General features: G+C 41.2%; 1 protein-coding gene across 2 annotated transcripts in view; it reads left to right on the forward strand.

Annotated features, from left to right (window-relative positions):
- PHEX (phosphate regulating endopeptidase X-linked) overlaps positions 1–13716 on the forward strand; it is a 205005-nt gene that overhangs the window by 79812 nt on the left and 111477 nt on the right. For both annotated transcript variants that reach the window (XM_074323776.1, XM_019714582.2), the window contains exon 12: positions 9891–9992. In XM_074323776.1, the coding sequence (XP_074179877.1) occupies positions 9891–9992 (102 nt within the window). The remainder of the gene's footprint in view (positions 1–9890; positions 9993–13716) is intronic.

Raw genomic sequence — 13716 nt, forward strand, 5'->3', positions numbered from 1 at the left:
TCACCAATAAGCAGTTATTGCTGATACATCTGGAGTCAGTTGGCGTTCCCCTGAGCAGCTCCACTTATTTTGGCTGGGCTTCTCAAATGTCTGAGGGTTGGCTGGTCTAGGTTGGCTTCAGCAGAGTTGACAGGGATGACTCAGCTCTGCTCCAGGTGTTTTACTTCCTACAGCATGGTTAGCCTGGCCATGTTCTTGTAGTGATGACACAGGTGCAAGTGAGCAAGCAGAAACCTGTGTGGCGTCTGGAGGCCCAGGCTCAGAATTGGCATAATGTCACATCTGCATTCTTGTGGCGAAAGCAAGCCACAAGGTCAGTCCAGGTGGACAGAGCAGGGAAATGGACTGCATTTCTAGTGAAAGGAACTACAAATCCACACAGCAAAGGGCATGGATAAAGGAAGGGGTGTAGAATTAAAACCTCATTGCAATGAATCACAGATAGAGATACAAATAGTACAGCAATCACCTGTTATCTGTGGGGGATACATTTCAAGACCTCCAGTGGATGCCTGAAACTGGGTGGTACTGAACCCTACATATACTATGGTTTTCCTGTACAGGCACACCTTGGAGATATGGCAGGTTCGGTTCCAGACCACTGCAATAAAGTATCACAGTGAAGTGTGTTACAATCTTTTGACTGGTGGAGGGTCTTGCTTTCAATTAGAAAAAAACTCAACATCTGTAAAGTGCAATAAAGCAAAGTGCAATAAAATGACTTATGCTTGTACATACATACCCATGGTAAAGTTTAATTTATAAAATACAGTAAAAGATTAAAAATAATAACTACTAATAAAATAGAACAATTACTGCAATATACTGTAACGAAAGTTATGTGAATGTGGTCTCTCTGATGTCCGATCTGATAACCAAGACAGCTACTAAGTGACTAACAGGTAGGAAGTATATACAGTGTAGATCCACTGGACAAAGGGTTGATTCACGTCTCAGGTGAGACGGCGTGAGATTTCTACTCAGAACAGAGCACAAGGTAAAACTTAAAGATTATTTCTGGAATTTTCCATTTAGTATTTTCAGACCATGGTTGACCATGGGTAACTGAAACCATAGAAAGCGAAACTACAGATAAAGGAGACTACCTTAATGGTGAGGACAGTGACATAATACATGTGGAGGCCTTGCATGGTGCCTGGTGCATGGTAAGTGCGCAGTGAATGTTAGCTCGTATTATTACTGTGTGTCATGCCTAAGATTAATCATAAGGAGAGAATTCATACCATTAAAGTCCTGGCATTAACTGTGGCAACTCCTCTGCGCTGAGATCTCCTTTCTGGTAATTTCTCTTAGAAAGAGAGAGTGAGGGAGGTGCCTGGGGTTTTTGCTGTTCTTAGTCCTCTGTACATGTCCAGTGTAGTAGCTTTCAGTTGGGAGAAAGATCCTTTTAATGCTAGTGCCCTGGTCACGTTCCAGAACCCACTCATCATTTAATGCTAAATCTGGCTCATAGGAAAGTCTCATGAAGCTACTCAAGGAGCCAAATATAATTTCGGTAACAGATCCAGGTTTCACAATTCTCTATGGGCTAAATCTTGTTACAAGAAATGTCAGCAGATCCCAATCCTGACAGCTCTTTTTAAGCAACCTTTGACAAAGTGATATCCAGCAAAACAAACAGTTTAGCTATCTCATTGGGAATTCTTTTGAAATCAGGGTGGACACTACTCTGGCCCTTGTCCTTGCGTGTGCTGCCACGATGATGACACACTTGGCCCAGCTTTCTTCTTCGTTGTCTACATCTCTGGATAACATTGGACACTGTTGCCTTTGCCACATACTGTCGGCCATAGTCTTGTCAAGCAGATCTGATCAGATCTGTGGGCTGCAAAGAACCTGTACTGGAAATTCATTCACTGGAAGAAAGCATTTACGCCCTCCAGCAGAACTGAATTTTGGAAGTGACCAGGCAGAATTGTTTTGCTGGGGGTAATTTACCCACAGCCAAGCATTAGACCATAATGAGACTGGTTGACTTCTAAATATTATTCTGGTCTCTGTTCCATTCCCTCTCAGAGATGGAAAGTGGGAAATAGGAAAAGACGAGTTATAAAATTAGGACACAGTCTGTCTGTTCCTGTCCAGTAAATAGGATTTTTCTCCTTATTACCTCCACCCCAGTCTTAGGCTTTTTGATAAAAGGACATGCTAAACTCCTGCACCAGCATACTGACATGCTTTATGGCATGTCTGGGATCCAAGTAACTTGATATTCTTTTTTCCTTTTTCCAGCATGTTTGATAGCTATGCAAGTTTGTAATCCTGACAAACTGGTAGGATTTTTTTATTAGCTCGCTTGGCTGCCAGAAACCTCAGCATTTTCTAACTATCCTTAGTTTTTCTGGCTTTACCACTTCTTCCACATCAATATGGGTCCCTTCTTTACTTCTTATTTTAATGCCATTATTATATCTTTATCAGGAATCAATTCAAACTTATTTTAATGAATAGTCACAGTATAAACAGTGAGTCAATGAATATTTGATATTTATTGGTGCATTGATTTATTTAATGTATGTATTTCTAGTAAATTGCCAGAAAGGAACTTTTAGGAACTTCCCTCAGATTGCAGCCTATTTCTTCAGGGTTAACCACATAAATTAATGATAATGATTTCCATTTTTCACATTCACTAATCAAGTGGTTATGACTTAAGAAATATTGCCCTGCTCTAGACCAATGGGGATACTGGACACTTTTTAATCTTATGTTTTATTAAGATATTACTTATCATTTCTAAATTATTAAAGAGGTAAATCTATTCAACATTACATCTTTTATTTAAGAATTTCATTAAAGTTACGTTATTTTAAGCTTAATGCACATACTCAACCTTGAAGATACTTTCTTTTTGTTCTTTTTTTAAGAACTCTATCAGCCTATTTCTAATATATATATATTTAAACCATTTTTAGCCATCTGTCCTGTAGCATGCTGGCATCACCAATCTCAGAAAGGACTGGGCTAACTTACTGAGTTATTTGATTTCCACTAAAGTTTATATTTGGAATAACTGCTATACATTAGCACATATAAACAATATTCGCTCCAGTTTCATCTCTTTGCTAGATACCCACTGGAGATTTTGAAAACCATAAATCAACGTGTATTTATTGAGCATCTGCTATATGTATTATATGAGATGAAATCATATCATATAAAAAGTGAGACATGAAATTGTAAAACTATAAATTTACAGAATATTGTAGAAGAGGAAAAATTAAGTTTCCCTCAACCCTTCTAGATTCTTGGCTGAGACCCCTCTGTACTAAAAAGATAGATTAACAGGAGAAAAACAAACAAGTTTAATAACATGGATACCTTTTGTATACATGGAAGATACCCCGGAAAACTGAGGAACTCCCCCACATGGCCAAAGCCAACACCTTAAATACCATCTCCAGCTAAAGACAAAAGAAGATATGGGGGAGGGGGAGCCAGTTATGGGAGGTGACCAGGCAAAGCACAGTGAACAAGGTCAGGTTGTTATGCAGAGTGAAGTCCTCCCTTCTCCACTGATAAGCATCTCCCAATATTTACCGTCATCCTCCTCTTCCTGGTACAGAGAGGGAGACACCCTTACAAATGGAGAGTTCCCTTATAAATGTACATGTCTCTTACCAGAGGGTAACTTCTACTGTGTTTTTAGAGCTCCCATAGCTGCTCTTTGTTAAAAATAACCAGCTCAAGGTAATCTTATGCCAAAGAGGCATATTTCGGGGCAACATATTCTGCTGCCCTTCACCAGCTTCTCAGATTGCTTACATATCCATGATCTCATTTGGTCTAAATCATGGTTCCTGTTCTTAAATCTTGCAGATCTTGTTGGGCAAACCAAATAAACATAAATGGCAGTTATACACACACCTATTTCTGATTATAAGCCTAACAAGAACTCAGAGATGGGACTGAAAGTGTGGGTTTAAGTGTTTGGGATTCATATACATGAGGTAGGATCTGAGTTGGCCATTGCCAGAGACAAACCTTTGAAGGAAACTACAGCTGATGTTTGGGGTGATCTGACTCCTTCTCAAAGCAATACAGGCATACCTCAGAGGTATTGGGGTTGGTTCCAGGCCACTGATATATAAAGCGAATATCTCAACAAAGCAAGTCACACAATTTTTTTTATTTCCCAATGCCTATGTTATATTTACACTATCCTGTAGCCCATTAAGTGTGCAGTCACATTATGTCTAAAAAACATGCTAATCATCACCTGAGTCTTCAGTAAGTCACAGTCTTTTTGCTGGTGGAGGGTCTTTTGATAATATTGACGAAAACGCAATAATTGTGTGGCACAGTAAAGTGAAGTGCAATAAAATGAGGTATACCTGTATTGGCATATGTCCATTCAAATGCATTAATTGAAACATCTTGACCAATTAATGAAAAACACAAAGTTCTTATGTCCATGTGATGGGAGAAAGGATAGAGATCAAAAGAGGAACAGGTGAGACAATTTGTAATTTACTAAGATAGGGGAACCTCATTTAAAAAACCCTTTGATGGAGGTAACAGGTGCATGCATATGCATGTATGACTCAGCAGTGCCTGGTGTTTGATGTAAAACACTATGGGTAAAATCCTGGGGTGCAAAGAATGAAAAGGGGAACCCACTTTTAAATAGCACTGGTTGAGGAAAAGAACCAACAACTGCCCATAGACCAATCAAATGAACTGTATTTCCAGTGTAGATCCATAAAATCTGAAATAAATAGATACTTAACAAAATGCTGCTTTTCCTGGATGGCCTTTATCCTGAATGTGGCCGATTTTTATCATAATAACAAGTTAATTTTAATATGTTACATTTTGATTTTTGACTGTAAATAAATATTTTCAATAGAAAACTTCACTCTATGACTTCTACTTGAAGTGATTTCTATTAATGTTATATATTGCCTGGTTGGGGCATTAGGTCAAGGTTTGATGAAGAAATATTTATCTCTTTTTTAAATTTTAAAATTATAGTAGGCTTTTGCTGCCTCAGGGGACATGACTTGACTGAAGGCGATGTTTTTATGTGATGCTGTAGAGTAGTCTAAAGATAAAAATCAGAAGTGTTCAGTGATTTATCTTCATAGTTCCAGCATGCTAAAAATCATTATTTCTCTTATTTGCATTAACATGCCAACCAATGACATTAATTACCTTCAAAGATTTTTCTGGTTCTCGGAATCTGCTGAGGTAGTTCAGCACCATTTCACAGAAAATGTTATATAATAAGTCTGTAAAGTCTGCATAAAAGAAAAAAGCTGAGAACCTGCGTTAAGACCTGGGGTGGGGAGTAGTGGCACCTGAGAAGACTAGGGCAGAGACCATCTGAGGCTCGTGGAGAAGCAAAGATGGAGTGATTACCACATGGGTTTCGGCATCTGTTAAGAGGGTCGCAAAGATACTGAGTTACCAAAGCATGGATTTAGGGAAGACACAGGGGAGAGGAGCAAGAAGGAAAAGAAGAGGAAGAACATGTGAGTCAACTATTTGTCATTCTTCATCCTGGTAATAGGCTGAAATCTTTTTGCCTCTTTCTATTTCCATTTGGCATGACGGTACACACAGGGAGCTTTGAAAACCTATGCAAAATACTTAAAATGTTAATGAATTTGATAGTAATTATAACGTCCAGGAATGGCCAGGGGGAGTCCTATGAAACCAAGCTACTTAGAGAGAAGTATATGGAAGCACTCATCCCATTTTAATAAGTACATACTTCATAAAAATGCTCCAGAGAGAATAGGGGCAACATGACCTTGAGATTCACCGTGGAAGTCCAAAAATCCCCAAATACATATTTGCCAAAGATCTCTTTGGCTTGGAGAGTGCTTATTTTGTTTTATTTGATTAATTTGTTTTACATCATAATGAAAGCAAATTAGTTTTTGTACTCCTTACTCCAAATAAATATTTTCCTGGGATGTGTTCTGCTTTCGGTGTATTCTTTAGGTGCTTTCTGTTATTACTATGTGTTGGTTAGGGTATTGAGAGGAAACTTTCATTGATCTCTTTGTCCTTATCTGTAAATATCCCTCTCCCTACCAATATGTCCATGCACATATCAGTGTGTAAAGAAATTAAACTTTAGAGAAACCTCCCTTTTAGCAGAAGATCTTGCTCCTATTTCGTGAACAAAAGACATGCCATTATGCTCAGACTCTCAACCTTCTACCATCTAATCTATAGATTCTTCTGCATCCCTGTCAATCATTTTATCCTTCTTCCCTCTCATAATTCTGTCTCATGTCTAAGGTGAATCCTTCCATGTATATAGTTGACCCTTGAAGAATGGGGGAGTTGGGAGTACCACCCCCCCCCCCCCACACACACACATACAGTCGAGAATCCATGTAACTGCTACTTGGCCCTCCAATATGCAGATTCCCAACTGTGGATTGAAAATACAGTTGACCCTTGAACAACACGGATTTGGAATGCATGGGTTCACTTAAACGTGGATTTAAAAATCCACGTATAAGTCGACCCCCCAGTTCAAACCTGTGTTGTATTTAAAAATTCACATATATGTGGATCCATGCAGTTTAAACCCGTGTTGTTCAAGGGTCAACTATATTCTCTGGATCCCATCCCCCTTTGCCCTCTCAGGGACCATTCATGTCTGTTTTCTCTCACACATTTTCAGCGTCTTTCTCCTCACTGGATTCTTTCCATCACTCCGTTTTTTCCATATTTTAAAAAGATTTTATTTTCTTAGAGCAGTTTTAGGTTTACAACAAAATTTAGAGGAATGTAGAAACATTTCTTATATCCCCTGTGACCCCATACATGCAGTCTTCACGACTATCAGCGTCACTCACCAGGATGGTACATTTGTTTCCCAAAGGTGAGTCTCCATCATTATAATCTCATACAGAGTAATTTCACTGCCTTAAACATCCTCTGTGCTGTGTCCATTCATCTCCCCACTCCCACCCCTGGGAACCACTGATCTTTTTATTGGTTCCATAGTTTTACCTTTTCCAGAATGTCAAATAGTGGAATCATATAATACGTAGCCTTTTCAGATTGGTTTGTTTCACTTAGTAATATGCACTTAAGGTTCCTCCATGTCTTCTCATGGCTTGATAGCGCATTCTTTTTAGTACTGAATAGTATTCTGTCTAGATGTACCACAGTTTATTCATCCAATCATTCACTGAAGGACATCTTGGTTGTATCTAAGTATTGGCAGTTATGAATAAACTTGCTATAAACATCCATGTGCAGGTTTTCGTGTGAACAGTTTTCAACTCATTTAGGGAAATATCAAGGAGGATGATTGCTGGATCATGCGATAAGAGTATGTTTAGTTTTGTAAGAAACTGTTAAACTGTTTTCCAAAATGGATGTGCCATTTGCACTCTCCTGACTGACAGTTCCTGTTGCTTTACATCCTCGTCAGCTTTTAGCATCATCAGTGTTCTGGATTTTGGCCATTCTATTAGGTGTGAAGTGGTATCTCATTGTTTTAGTTTGCATTTCCCTGATGACATATGGTGTGGAGCATCTTTTCACAGGCTTATTTCCCATCTGTATGTCTTCTTTGGTGAGGTGTCTTTGGCCCATTTTAAAATCAGGTTGCTTATTTTCTTATTGAGTTTCCATGGATATTTAAACAGATCTCTTACATGGTCAACAGCTATAACAGCAGCAGCAGCAGCAAACGTGCACACAACCAAGACCCCAAACCCTCAGACCCCTCTCTTAACCCTGTATCCACTTCTATTCTGTCTTTGTTCTTTCTCCAGACTTGCTGTCTCCACTTCCCATGCACTCTTCATCTCACTGATGTCTGGCCTCTGTCCCCAACCCTTTCTCTTCCCACATTCCCAACCTTAGAAAATGGCAGCAGCGTCCTCTTAGTTACCTGCACCGGAAGCCTGGGAATTAATCTGACTCTCCCCATTTCCCTCACTGCTGCCCCCACATACAATACAAATTAATCACGTGGTTCCATTGATTTGGTTACCGAATTTCTCTCAAATCGATCCATCTACTTCTTTATATCCTGGTTGCCTCTCTCTAGTTTGGGAAGATATTGTTTCTCTTTTTATGTGAAGGTGATGGGCTAGCTGGTGTGTATTGCTGCATAATGAGGTCATAAACACTTAGGGGTGCCAGTTACTGCACAGGCAAAAGTTCTAGTCCCTCGAGATTTCCTTGTCATTTTAACACCCTCCTTGTATGGGTTTTCTGTTTGAAATGTTCACTTCTGCATCTCTCTGTTGGGTCCTTTCTACTTCCCTAGCATTTTCCTCTGATTTATGAGGGATACCTCTGTTGTTCCTAGGAGTTCTGAGCTCATGACTGTCATTTAGCTCTGTGGTGGGGTCCTGTCTCTGACCCTCCCTAGCTGTAAGAACTGGAACAGATCCTGGATTCCCTTGACTTTTATTTCCTTCTCTGTAAAACAAGTCGCTTCTGCTAGAACAGTGGGTGTCCGCCCTCATGTACATTAGAATCGCCTGGGAGCTTTTAAAACGCCCCATGCCCTGGCTGCCCTCAGACCAATGCCATCTGCATCCTGATGCCCAGGCCTCAGGATTGTTTAAAGCTCCCCCCAAAGATCCCAGTGTACATACAAGGTTGAGAAGCACTGACTTAATAATTTTAAACAGTCTTTGCTCTTCTATAATTTCATGTTTTTATCAAGCTCCGATCCCAAGTCGAGATTTCTCCTCTTTTAATGTTTTTACTAAATTGGGAAGAAATAGCTGTGAAGTTCCCCTCCCCCCCACCCTTTCCATCTGCTGTTTGTTCTTATTTACATACGGTGGAACCCAGCCCACTGATTTACAGCTCTGGTTCCCTTACAACTGTTATTGAACTGAAAACATAGCTGAAAACTTATTAAACAGAAAAAAATTATTTTGAGCTTTGTGCCGACAATTCATTATAGAACCAAGAAAACATCTAAACTTTTTTCCTTCTAGAATTAATGCTAAAAATGGATTTACAACCCTATACTCGCAAATGAAAATTCTAATTCTGGTGCCATACCCAGTATTTATTCTTTCTTGAGTGTCCCATGAAGAAAACCGAGGCATCTCTGTAGACGAATGGAATTTCGAGAGGTTTATACCGGTAAACAGCCAGGACCTCACCAAACTGTTCCGTGTGGGCCTCTGAAGTTAAGTGTTAGAATCTGTCCCCTCAGTCTTCTGATCCACAAACAGATGCTGGAATAAAAGCCCGGGCAAAGCCATCATCCCTGTGGGGTGTGGTCTCACTGTTGAAACACTCGGGTCCTTTCAGAAGATAGCCTTTCCGTAGCAGTCCCTGTTACACCTGCCATTTCAGATTTGAAATAACATAAAGCTTTTCTGGGCTGCAAGGGAGAAGAGGGGAAAACAGGAAGGTGACAGAACAGCCAAGCATTTGGTTTAGCCACTAGCACTACATCTGGAAAGCACTGGGGTCCTGACATAACTCTGATTTATGTTTGGGGAGCGTCCTTTGGGGTGCTAACTCTCGCCACCTGTTGCTTTGTTCGCAGTATCTCTTTCAACTGCTCACTCACTTTCTTCTGCAATATCTCTCTGAAATACATAGCCCGTGCCTTTGCTTGCTTCTTCTAAAGCCTTATTAAACTATTGAAATCAGTGAAATCAGTTGCTACCTTGATAAGGATGGGCTAATAATTGTTCTCATGGGAGAAATGGTTAGTTATCTTCTAGCGGTGGTGGTGGTGGTGGTGGTGGTGGTAAGGCGGGGGCAGCTTTTTCCTGGGAAAAGAAGTGTTGCCAGAGCATGGGATCAAGCTGAAAGGAATCCCTTTCCCACCATGTTTCACATTGAACTATTTCTTGTGGCCAAGAAAACCTTGCCTGAAGCTTCCTTTGAACTGTCTCTTTGGGTATTTTTTGTAGATGGAGGAATTGATTGAGGGTGTTCGCTGGGCCTTTATTGACATGCTGGAGAAAGAAAATGAGTGGATGGATGCAGGGACCAAAAGGAAAGCCAAAGAAAAGGTAAGGATTCCTTCTGATGAAAAAAAACACAAAACCCCAACTTTTGGTTTAATGGATTTTCATGCTGGACATTGTGTAGTTTATATTGACTGAGCTGTTGACTCCGAATGACCCCAGAGTTAGCGGTCTGTTTTTGGATGAATACATAGATTTCATCACCAGCAGGTAAGAGAAAATAAGATCTGACTTCTTCTTTTGCGAACTGCATTTTCAAACACCTTGTAATTCAGCCTTTCGTTCTCTCCTAATTGCCATCTGGAAGAGCCACATGGCTTGCTGCCCAGCGAATTTTGCCATAAACCCTCATTGGCTGTGGCAGAATGCAGAGCGGTGGGGATCCTTGGGGAGCAGTTGGCAGAAGAGCCCTCAAGGTGCAAAGAAGAAAAACCCATATTGGTTGTGTGTCCTGCTCTGTGCATGATGTGTGCAAATGTCCCCAGGCAAATCCTTTCCTGTAACCAGGAAGATTTACTTTCTAACTCATCATTTTGCACAAATGATCCGAATAGCATGCTTATAAACTGTAGACCAGTGGTAGATCACTGTGTAGAAATACAAAAATATTTCCTAATATAGCTGGACGCTTGTTAGGCCTTGTAAAACTTTCTGGTACTATGCAACAAGGGAGTAAGTGAGGAAAGTGTTAGCAGCCATGCTGTGGAAAAATAAAGACTGGGACCCATCTTGAACTGTAGGTCTTCTGATGGAGCCGGAACTCAAGTGTGTAGGGAACACGTTCTGCATTCTTAATGGAGCTGCTCTGCAGCTTGGTGACTCTGAAATTAGGGGCATCTCTTCTTTAGAAATGTATTCTTGATGATAGCAATCATGTGGGGTGCCTGGATGCTCTATAGCTTTCTGGGCCCCTCCCCAACAAGGTCTGACTTAGTGAATCAAGGGTGCAGCCTGAACATTTTGTGAAAACCAGTCTCCCTGGTGATTCTTATCGCTAGGCAGGCCTGGAGAATACAGCTCAGTCATATTGAGTCATGCTGAGCGCAGATAGTTTTGCCTTATGGTCAATAAACAAAGAGGGAGAGGATTTTTTGGGATACGTGTCATTATACATTTGTCCAAACCCATAGAATGTACAAGACCAAGAGTGAATACTCATGTAACCTATGCACTCTGGGTGATGATGATGTGTCAGTGTGGGTTCATCTGTTGTAAGGAATGTCCCACTCTGGCGAAGGGGTGTTGTCAGTCAGAGAGGCTGTGCATGTGTGGGGGTGTATGGGAGATATCTGAACTTTCCGTTCAATGTTGCTGTGAACCCCAGACTACTCTAAAAAAATAATGTCTATTTTTAAAAAATGGCAGCATTCTGGGAATGCTTAGCCTTGTTGAAATGAGAACGTACAGAGGTTAAGCAAGGATATTTTCTAGAGCTTTAATACTCCTGAGATGGATAAACATTGCCATAGATATTTTTGTCAATAGACATGAAAAGGCTGTTCAGTGTTTACAGTGAAGAAAGAACTTGGGCGACAGGGGGTGGGAGGTGTTGGAGGAAGACAAAAGGTAAGTCTGATTGTTTTCCACCTTCAGAATCTGTCAGAGCTGTCTTAAGTCATGTAAGGCGCAAGCTGATGAAGGCAGGAGCATGCGGGCTGTGATGAGAAGCTCTCCAGATGCTAGATGAAACTTTCGGCACCAACATGTTGTTGTTTGTCTTGAAGGCCTCATTTACTTGCCAGGCTAGCTTATGATATCTGGAACGAATGCGTCTTGTACTGGGAAGTTGAGAGCTCCGTTCATTGGGAGCTCTTGATCCTCGCCTGACCCCTTGTGGACAAGGGCCATTGGCGTGGAGGGTGGGGTGCGGTGGTGAGGACTGTGTGCCTGTTGCTGTTATGAATGGGTGAATACCAGGGGACTGTTCTGGGCACTGCAGTCAGTTCTTTGGGAAGAATGGCTGGTGATTGATTCAGGGAAATCTTCTGAGTTGCATAAGGGAGTGGGTGCCTTCCAGTTGGGCCTTCTAGGCAAGTGGCCCATGAGTCCTCGAAGGAGGATTATTCTCAGTCCTTCTAATATTAGACACACTCCTTTTTGCCCCCGAGTTGCTTTCCAGTCTTGCATTTTATTTCAGTGAGAGTCCTCAGTTTTTCTTCTAAAAGTACTATAAGTCCTCACTTAAGGTCAGTAGATTCTGCGACTTGAAGCAAAACAACATATAACGAAACCATTTACCGTAGGCTAATTTATATAAACAAGAGTTAAATTCCTATGGCATCTCATCGACATTATAATAAAATGACATTGAATGAAATGGTGATATTTGAGGACCTGCTGTATTCTTTGAACACTCCGGTTTCTTTGAGGTGAGTTCAATCTGCCAGGAGTGCAAATATCAAAGGTAGTTGTCCTGCTGGATCTCACTAGGTTCCCTGAGATCCCTCTGTATTTCAGAGTTCAGAGCAGTTCCTTTAATGAAAGGCAAGAAAGAGGGAAAGAGGGAATGTTGTCCAAGAATCTCCAGCAGTTCCCTAAGGCAGGTGGGGCCCTGTACCCTAGAAGATGAAGATTTTCTTTTTCTAAATTAAATGAATGTGCAGTTCTGAAAATGACCTCTGGATGGAGCTCGTAGTACTCACAAAGACAAGATACAGGGAGCTGAAGGCTTTTATGCAGCTTTCTGCTCTGGGGTTGTTTTTGAAAAATTATCATTTTTTTTCTTGCCCTTTTTCTCTGCTGTCCTCAATTTGATTGCCTTTTAATAGTCAACAAGAAAGGAGACGCTCTGCCTAATAATTCCTTGAATCTTAGAAGGCAATCTCTGATGATCTTAGGGCTTTGTCTTTCTGATATTGAGTAGCCCCTGCATTAAGACACAATTTGCCTACATTGGAAGTGGAGGTGAATAATTTGCCTGCTCTTCCTGGTATGACTTGGCACTGTTCTTTGGGCATGTGTTGTATGCAGTATATCACCCAGGCGGAAGATTTCTCATCAATAATAGTGCCCACACCGGCCAATGCTGAGTCACTTGGCAACCCATTGGGAAAGCTGGAAAAATGTTCTGCTTTGCGAAGGGGAGAAGCTTTTCTCTGCCGTACAGTTCAGCTCTGGACTGCAACTAATTACAGTACCTCCTAAGGAGTGTTGACCTCAGCATTCCCTAGTGACTGGTCTCCTGAATGGGGAGGGTCCATCCAGGTACCTGCAGCGGGCTGAGGCCTGACGCCTTGGCTTTTGTGGCAGTGACCTAGGTCTTACATGGAAGTGTGGGGATGTGGCTTTGTTGCGTTCTTTGCTAGGAGTGATCACCATAAAAGATAAACAAGAATGCCTCTGCTCCCATGAAGGGTAAATTTGTTGTCTCTGCCTGTCTCCCGGCCTTTCCCCTCTCATTTCTTAAGAGGTCACGGGTGGTTTTGTGTTGTGAAACTGACAATGTAAATTTCTAGTGGAAATTTAGTGTGGTGAGATAAGCACCACTTTTTATTTAGGATTCTGTGTTCCCTGCAAGCATGTACTCTTACTCTACACAAGCAGCAAAGGACAGGAGGCCTGTTATTTTCCTGGTTATCATAGATGTTGAATGAGTGTAAAGGTGTGACAGATTATTTTGGGGGTGTCTTCTGGAAGCTTTGCCTTTTCCAGAACAGAGCAGGAGGATCTCAAGGTCACTATATAATGATTCTGAGGCCTATCAGGAAGGGACACAGTGCTGCCTTTGGCTGCCCTGGCAGCGGGAGCAGGCCTTCTGCTGGCGAGCTGT

Source organism: Rhinolophus sinicus, chromosome X (genome assembly GCF_036562045.2).
Source record: "Rhinolophus sinicus isolate RSC01 chromosome X, ASM3656204v1, whole genome shotgun sequence".
NCBI classification, from domain to species: Eukaryota; Metazoa; Chordata; class Mammalia; order Chiroptera; family Rhinolophidae; genus Rhinolophus; species Rhinolophus sinicus.